The sequence below is a fragment of the Nestor notabilis genome, unplaced genomic scaffold (assembly GCF_000696875.1).
Source record: "Nestor notabilis isolate BGI_N333 unplaced genomic scaffold, ASM69687v1 scaffold18894, whole genome shotgun sequence".
In the NCBI taxonomy this organism is placed as follows: domain Eukaryota; kingdom Metazoa; phylum Chordata; class Aves; order Psittaciformes; family Psittacidae; genus Nestor; species Nestor notabilis.
The window spans coordinates 1-9,136 of NW_009924529.1; the positions used below are offsets into that span (position 1 = coordinate 1).

Consider the following 9,136-nt stretch of genomic DNA (forward strand, 5'->3'; position numbering starts at 1 on the left):
AGTGAGGAGCCGGTGACTTCACGGTTAGCGGGGCGGAGAGCGAAATGAAACTACTGACTCGATAAGCCTGAAACGGTCACATCTGAGAAACGTGAAAGTCATCACGGAAAGAGCTCAGGCGTGAACCTTGAGTACAAGTATCTGTATCTAATATACACGTGTGATCCTCTATTTTTGCACCAGTTACAGAAAGATTTGGAAGAAGTCAAAGAATTGCTTACGAAGGCCACGAGGAAGCGACTTCGTGATGTCCTAATGACAGAGAAACACAAGCTAGAGCTAGAAATAAAAAATCAGCCTCTGACGAAGCCAAAAGATGTAGTGGAGGAAGAAAAGGTGTCTCTGGGAGGGTACACGGTGAAAATAAACAATTATGGTAGGTTTATTTTTCTGAACTCTTACTAGAGCTCCAGCATCTCTGAAGAGAAGGCAGGGTGGCATTGCATGACTTAGAGTTGCCACTTAGCATTATAGAGAAGGCCTCTTCAGTGTTTATTTCATACTGGAGACCCTGCTTAAACTGCTACCACGTGCTTAGTGTGCTGTCCCAACCACAGTGTGTATTAGTTCTGTTTCTGTGATAGTATGGGTTGGATGCATTAATGATCCCTGGCATGTACCTACTAGTATTTTTTCATTGCTTAAAAAAAAGAGCTTTGGCTTTTCTGCTCGCCATGTAAGTGAAAGGAGAGGGAATTGCTCAAGATACTTGTCCTGCGGGGAGTAGGGGAAAAAGTGGGTCAAGGAAATTGCAGCAAAAGCAGACAGCTGTCTCCGACTCCCCCTTACAGACAGGGTTGCTCTCCTTTTATCTGAGCTAGTAAGCATGTTTTGCTCAGAATTTGCAAGAATTAGGGAATAGGGCTACATGTGAGGACCTCCTTTTGCTCTCACATCATTCCTGAATAATTTATGTCTTTCCCTTATCTCTCTGAAGAGTGTTTCAGTAAGGCAGAGATCCTACACATTGCTAGGGGACTTTACAGAGGGAGCTGGAATCGAATGCACAGAGCTTAAGGAGGAAAGGTAGAACTTAATCTATTTTTTCCACTTGCAGGTTGGGATCAGTCAGATAAGTTTATTAAGATTTACATCTCTTTAAATGGAGTCCAGAAGCTTCCAGCTGAGAATGTGCAGGTGAATTTCACAGAGAGGTGAGTTCACCTTGTTGCACCATGCAGCAGGGGAGAGCATGGGTGAAGAACACCATTTGAAATGCAGCAATGTGTTGAGTGCTGCTCTAGATCAGCCCTTTACTCCCCATCCCCACTTACTCCCCACTTTTTTTTTTTTTTTTTTTTTTTTTTTTTTTATCTTCAGGGGTATTAGGTTTTAGCACCACTTAGCACATACCTGTAAGTGTAGCTTTCCTTACAGGGTATCAGGATACTTTAGTTGTACAAATGCTTGTTGCATCTCATCACGCTTGCCAGGATATGCAGCATTAGCCCTGGTTTTTGATGGTAATAGAACTGAAGTATACATTAAGTGAATCTGCCTTTCCAAGGTTGTAGGGGTTCAGTGAGGTACAAGGAACCCCCTGAAGATCTCAATTTGTTGTCAAGCCTGGATAGGTCCTTTCAAATCCACAGTATTAAATCCAGCTGAAGACTTGAAAGCCCTGGGAAGAAGCGTGTTGACATGCTTTCCCAAGAAATACGCCTGACAGAGCTTTCTGGCATTGTTTTTAGTGGCAAGGCTCAGTAGTCTTGCAATGTTTGCAATGTTTGTGACCTTCCTCCCTCTACTTTCTGGTCCCAGGTCGTTTGATCTGCTAGTGAAGAATCTGAATGGGAAGAACTACACCATGACCTTCAACAACCTCCTGAAACCCATCTCTGTGGAAGGCAGCTCTCGAAAGGTCAGTGTGCATCGTCTGCTAAGAAATACCTGGGTCCTTCACAAAGTACCACATTCATTGCCTGACTAGTTCAAGAGACTCAGTGCTAACCTTCAGTCCCTCTCTCTGTCTGTAAAGTTTCTTCACTGTGAACATGATTATTAAATTCTTATTGTTGTAACTGTGGAATTATTCTCTGGAATCCATGGGCTCCTGTTTCAAAAGATCATGTCTGGATATTGTATGCTTTTTTTAAACAGCTGTCCAACAGGATTTCAGAAACAAGCAGAAAACTCCACTAAATATCCATTTACATCTTCTGCTGTTAAATACCTCTGAGAAATTCTTTGCAATTTTAAGGTCTAAGAAACTTGTCAGGAGACTGAAATCTTGGGAAGCTTAAATAGGCTTAACACCCAAAGCAAAGCCTGAAACCTGCTCTGCCTTTGTAAGGGTGTGTTGCTCCAGAACTGAACACTGTCAACATTTTACTGCTGATGGCTGCAACTTGGTGGTAGTGGCCGTACTCTGAAACTTGTAGCATCTTTCCAGGCTTAAGAATGTGTCAAATACTTTGTGGGCATTCTGCACAGTTGTGTGCTGCAGTCAGAGACATCAGTTGTAAAGAAATTATGGTTCAATTGGAAATTGCCCTAAAACTAGGACAGTGTGAAATTAAAACAGCTGAAATAAATTAGGGTGATGCTCTGGTAATTTTTTTTATTTTTTATTTTATTTTATTTTTTTTCCATAGAAGTGAGCAGTGGTCACATACTTGCTAAACTAAACTAAAGGTCTTGCAGATTCTTGTCTGCTGTGGCATGCAGAAATGATTTGTGAAATTCAGGTTAGGGTTGCAATTAAACAGGCTTTGCTTGTAACTGGCAAACACATTGCAAGATTAAGCAATGCCCTAAAACTAATTTCTTTTCTTTGGAGAAATAAACTGGGGGAGTCTCTACCTGAACTTGGTATTCTTGGAGAAGTCTAGTAAGTGACTGCTACAGCTGAATCCAGGACACCACCCTTTACGTGACAGTCCTGGGTACTTGTAGCATCCTGAGAATCACTAAATGGTGTTTCTGCAGCACTGTTAGGTTCTTATATATTGGTACTACAGTTCTGTACTAGTAGTATATTAATCATGCCATTTAAATGGAACACAGTGAGGTTAATACTTTATACCTCAAAGCTCGGTGCATACTGTAATTTCCTGTATGCTGAGGTAAGTGCTTCAGGAATTTGCAAGGATAGAGGTTTATGCTATAAGCTAACTTCATTCATTGTGGTTGTGACTAGCATTCTGAATTCATGTTTTGCTCTTTATCATTCAGATAAAGACAGACACAGTCCTTGTGATGTGTAGGAAGAAGCGTGAGGAAAAATGGGAATGTCTCACTCAAGTGGAAAAAGAAAGCAAAGAGAAAGAGTAAGTGTCTTTTCAACCCTCCATCTCGTTTTCCATCTCTTGTTTTCTGGATTGTTTTGGGAGTGCCAGGAGAGCAGATCTGTGCTGTACTGGCTATGCAGTCAGGTGGTGAGAATTTCTGTTTTGGGGGACAAGCCCCTGAGATGTTTGAGAATCATCAAGTTGGGATTTTTTTGCTACCAGTGGAGGAGACGAGTAGCTACTTGCCACTTGTTCTACTCTTCTATTGCTACTGATGAAGGCTGCATCACAGGAAGTACCAAAGATAGAGAAGACCTGCAGCAAGAGTGCTAATGAACCAATTAAAAATTCTCTTATTTGATGGCTGCATTCATTGCCCTAGTGAGGTTGACTTTTTTTTTTTTTTGGGGGGTTAAGTGCATACTACATAGGAATACATATATAATACTTTCAGCTATGCTGGTTGAAATAATTATTGTCACCTGTGTGTGAAGTGCCTACATAAAAAAAAAAATCCCAGTGTACTTTTGCCAAAACAGGTCTTTGCTTACCTAGGTCATTACACAAAGTCTCAAGCTAATTTGGATCACTTCAAGTGCTTGGGGGGCAATCCTACAAGCACCTTAGACACTGGATATATATGTGTGGTAAATTACAGCAGGAAACACCTGAGGACAAGAGACTTTTTTTTTTTTTAATATATATATGTGTGTGTGTGTATATGTATAAAAAAAGTAGTGTATCATATAATGATTCTGTATTGTTTGGTGTTTTTACAATACCACATGTATTTTCTTACCAGAAGCATGGAAAAATTGACTTTTGAGAAAGTTATGCTTGCCAGTGTCCATTCATTTTGTATCTGTTTATAGGATGATTGCCTAAAACTGAGTAGTCCTAACTAACTGTACCTGAACTTAGAGCAAAACTACCTTCCCCTCTTAAATGACATCACTTGAGATTAAGAGGTAGTGACTTGACTACTAATGCAGGTTGCTGGAGGGACAGGGTCATTTTGTTAAACCTGTATCTTGTGCAAAGAAGTCCTGCACACTGCCCAGCCTGTCATGATCAGTATTGCTACCTTATTCAGAGTGTTGAGGTTTTGCAGTCTGGTAAATTGAGTGGCTTCAGAAACGCACCTCCCAGCTTCAGGACTGGGCTGGGGAACTTGTTCCCTCTGCTGACCTGTTCTAATCTGCGTGTTTTTCACATAGCCGGCAGCTGCACTAATAACTACCTACAGGATTTTGGAAAACAGGATGGAGGCCAATTTGCCAGAGAGGGCATTATGTACAGGCTGATGATGGGGGGCATGTCATACCCAGGTGCTTACCATGTCAGTGGCACTGTTTGTCAGCTGGCTTCTTGAGAAAGTTCGTTTGAAATGTAATGTCTTAAAAATGAGTCAGTTAACCTCTGCAGGTAATTTGAAAAATGAGAAGTGGAAATGCCTTTTGGGTTGTGAATGTGGTCACTTCAAATAGCCCACTGTGGTCATATTTCTATTTTTGTTCACTTGTCACATAACACCACAGACAGATACTGGTCTTTATCTGTTGCATTCCACTCCTACTTCCTAAAATTAATTTAGGGTGGTGCTTCCAGGGTCATGTTTACTGCAAAATGCTTCCCATCATCCTGTGGGACAGCTCTAGGTATACTACTTAACTTGCATGTAATTTAAGGTACTCTTTAGGATTCTCCCTCCTTGGAAGATGACTGAAACTGTCATAGTTTAAAGAGTTTGCCAAAGGAAATCCTTGCTGTTACCAGGATGTTTCAAACAAGTATTAGTGTTTAATTTTTTGCACAGAATTGTTAGATATATGTGATCTTCTCATGTATTTGTCTTGCAGGAAGGCTGCCTATGACACCTCAGACCCTAGTGAAGGGCTTATGAACCTTTTGAAAAAGATGTATGCAGAAGGGGATGATGAAATGAAGCGCACCATCAACAAGGCCTGGGTTGAAAGCAGAGAAAAACAATCCAAAGGGGACATGCCAATGGATATTTGAAAGTACTCTAAGGGCCGCCTTAATCACTGATCTTCCATGTTGAGACATGCTGTGCTGCAAAGATCATTGTTTATACAACCTTCTTCCAAGCAAAGACAGTCATTTTCCATTTCAGGTTGGAGAAAATACTTAATAAAATAGCTTATAAAGCATTTCCTTCAGTCAAGTGGTTCACCATTTCCTGAAAAGTGGAGCATAGGTATATCCTTACCGCTCCTCGAAAAAGCCTCTCAGATGAGTGGAGAGTGGTGAAATTGAGAACAGAGTATACAAGAAAATGAATAGTAAACTAGGATGAGTTGAGGCCTCTCTTATTCAAGTGACAGCTGATTCAAATACCCACCTGGTTGCTGAGGCCAATGTCATGCTCACTAATGGGAGTGTGGATTTTTTTTTTTATGAGATGTAGGCTGTGTATTGAACTGTAAAGCACATCACAGGGAGAAATGCTGAAGAAAGTAGAACCACTATCTCAAACACTTCACACTTGAGCAGAAACAGTAAGGTGTTAAATCCTGTGATATTAAAATTTAATGATTACTCTCAGAACTAATGACTGCTGTTTAACCTCTTGTGAACTTTTAAAGGGAGAACTTTTTAAAGTGAGCTCTCCAGTGCCTATGCTAACTGTGACCTCCTTGAGGGGTCTTTGAGGTGGCATCAGTCACAGGAGGGCAGCAAGCTGCTGATGCTGGACACTGAGCTTGCCCTGGCTCTAGTGGTGTACGAGGACAAGAGAGACAAGCTCTGCTTTGTCCTATCAAATTTCAAGTATTTTAAGGTAATGGAGTAGTAAGTATATTGAGATAGCTTATACTGCAAAATCTGACTCCACTGGGGCTGATGGGTTGCTGTCAGTTTGCTGCATGTGTGCCTTCCATCTGTTTGTAGTACCACTGTATTTGGCCTGTTCTTTGCAGCCTCTCAGCCCCAGTGCTGGGGAGGGGGACAGAGTAGCCATTTCCCCTTCGTTGCCCTGCTTTGAAGAAGTGTACAGGACAAACATGAGCTTAGCAGCAGGCTTCTTGTTGTTTCCTTCCTGCGTCCTTCTTATGTGTCTCCCAAGGGCAGATTTTGATGTTACCTTTCAAATTAAGGAAGCCATTGCTCTCCTATTACTGTCTGGACTAGGACTTGCTACCTTATTCTTAAAGCACTGGACTAAATGGTGCACTACAAGCAGGAGATAAATACTAGCATGTTGTAGTTTCTAGTAGGTCTGTTATCCACTTTGTCTGCTTGTTAATACACATATATTTTTGCATAGCAAGAGTACCTAACTTGAGGCCATGTTTTGTTTTCAGTTTGTGCTCACCCTTGTTCAGAATACCACTTTGCCCTGTTGTGCATCTTCATTTATGCTTTTACCCAAATTACCATGGTGAACTTACCGTACAGCGGCAAAAAAACTGCTTAAACAAGCCTTGTGCTCTATGTCTTTATTTCTAATGTTGCCCTTATCACAAACCTCAGCTTAGTTCTGCAGCCCTCTGGTAGTGATTTCCGCCCCCCCCCAAAATAAAACTGCCTCATACAGACAAGTTTGATGTGGTTATGCTGTTTCTTGTCAACTGATACCAACTGCAGTCCAGCAAGTTTAATGCATCAGCATGGCTTCTCATCCTGCCTTTATCAGTTTGATATTGATGCTGGACTCCTGGACAGGACAGTCTTGCTTTAAGTACTCAAACACAAACAACTTGTTTTGTGTTTTCAGCCTGAATGTATGCCCACATGGTGATCTACCACATGGCCCTCTGTATCCCAGACATCTCACCATGGTCAGCAAAATGGCGGAAAACAATTCTGCTGAGCCTCCAGCGTCGCCTCACCCCCCGAGGGCGGGATGTCAGGACACATCTATTCCGGATCCTCACAGGGCAGCTGTCCCGGGGCAAGTCAGCAATCTCTTTATCAGCCACTTCCTAAAACAGAAGGCCATACCACAGAGTTACCTGTATTCCCCAGGATTTTGAGGGGGCTTATTGTCAGACTTCAAAATCTAGCTGTAGAGTAGGTACTGCCACAAGCAGCTCTACTACCTCATAAGTATGCTTACCTGTCTTCCTAACTTGATCCCTTCTTTCTGGGCATCCTAAAGGTAAATGTAAAATGATCCACAGGGAGACCCCAAAGTTAACTTCATTACACAAACTGAACAGCCTGAAGCCAGTGATTATATTTAGTCAAAATCCACTTGGCTTTCTCCTTGTTGTAGGGTGGGTGGGCTAGTCTTGTATGATGAGATGAACTTAAATATATATTCCTTATTATTTGCCTCCCTACGTAACATGCTTTGATATATACAAGATTCCTTTTACTGACATTAAGAGTTGCAGCCAGGGGAGGACAAGTCCAAGTGTGTTTCAGATACTTGTCTCCCTTAGACAGCTACTGTCTCTTCTAATCAGAAGGCTTAAGATAGGTCTTTCTACATATAACTGAAAGGCAGGAAGCACCAGGTAGCAGCAGTGTCAGAACAAGTGAGCTCAGCAAGGAAATGCAACCTAAACAAACTTGCTTGAGGCTGGGTATGCATCCCTAACCGCAGTGTTCTTAATACACTATTTTCTGAAGGACAGAAGGGCTCAGAGAAGCCTGTGTTCACCCACAGTTGGAGGTAAAAGGAAGGCCTGAGGCTGGACTACAAAAACTCCCATTAAGCTGTAGGAGAAAAGCAAGTGTAAGGCTATCTTCTAAAAGGATGTTTGCCTTCAAAGGAAGGCAGCATCATGATAGCAGCAACGTGACTTTCAACTTTAATAACAGCAAGGTCAGAAAGACTTCTTGTCTTCAGAACATATTTCAGTTACTGGTTTTGTCCAGTCATGTATCTTACCTATGTATACAGCTCTACCTATATGTGCCCTCAGTACAGCCACACATTTGCAGTATTTTATTTACCTATATAATTCCTAGGATTCCCCCCCTCCCCCCCCGACAAAGTAGCCTCTGCTTTCAGAGAAAACTCGTTACTTACTTTTTAAGTCTTTAAATTTGGACCCTAAATAACATTTTGTAGGGGAGGTAAAAGTTACTTCCTGGAGTCTTCTAACTGCTGCTATGACTTACTGACTTCGAATGGTGACAAAAGCAGCTGAGGAATAGCAAAAGCAAAGTCAGCTGCAATCTTTGGTTTTGTTCTGTAAGGACATCCACACAGACTAGACTTGCCAAGACAATAGTAAAGTCAATACATGAAAGCAGATCCATATCCTTTCTCTCTAAGGATGTTTAAGCATGTAAGGATCTCATCACAACTAGATGTGGCAGTTCAAATGCGTACAGGAGTATTTCTGATACTTACAAATGTTTTTAATGCTTAGTAAGGAAGGCTGTGAGCAGGGCAGTGAGTACGTGCATTTTAAGAACAACTCTAGTGCTCTAATCTGACTCAGCTGTTACATGCTTGTAGCTCAGGCAAGAAGTAAAATTAAATACTTATAATTGAACAAACTGGTGGCTTTGACTGGATCACGGTTCCGGGTTTTTAAAGAAGAAAAAAAATCTAATGTTTATTTGGGAAGCTCTACAAATAAACATATAATATCCCGTATTAGCAAAAATAATGAAAATAGCTTTCTGAATGTATGATAGTGCAGCTGTGAGGGGGGAAAAAAAACCCCAAACATAGTTCATCATACGTAGAATTCCATATACTGCTTACAGGAGAAACACCAGTTTAAAAAAAAAACAAACCCAAACCCACAACCCAACACACACAACCTCTAGACAGGCAAATACCCTGTTGTAAACACCCCCAAAAGGCTCTGCAGACGCCTTGGAGCTAGCGGTAGCTATGCAATATGACATGATTCTGGGCCAGTGAATTTGGGAATCGCAAACGCCCGTGACCTGGCACGGCCACTCGGGTCTGTAACGCGGCC

The 9,136-nt window shown here is 41.6% G+C and overlaps 2 protein-coding genes across 2 annotated transcripts in view; one reads left to right on the forward strand and one right to left on the reverse strand.

Moving 5' to 3' along the window:
• Window positions 1-183: 183 nt before the first annotated feature.
• On the forward strand, window positions 184-5,401 carry CACYBP (calcyclin binding protein; the record flags this gene model as incomplete). Its single annotated transcript, XM_010012649.1, has 5 exons — window positions 184-376; window positions 1,058-1,154; window positions 1,762-1,861; window positions 3,175-3,269; window positions 5,090-5,401. Coding segments are annotated over 5 exons (645 nt in total), but the record flags the coding sequence as incomplete, so codon positions are not given.
• Window positions 5,402-6,942: 1,541 nt separating this feature from the next.
• MRPS14 (mitochondrial ribosomal protein S14) overlaps window positions 6,943-9,136 on the reverse strand; it is a gene marked incomplete at its 5' end in the record, with an annotated part of 2,390 nt that continues 196 nt past the window's right edge. Inside the window, one exon of the mRNA XM_010012650.1 lies at window positions 6,943-7,174. Coding sequence (XP_010010952.1) covers window positions 6,992-7,174 — 183 coding nt within the window. The remainder of the gene's footprint in view (window positions 7,175-9,136) is intronic.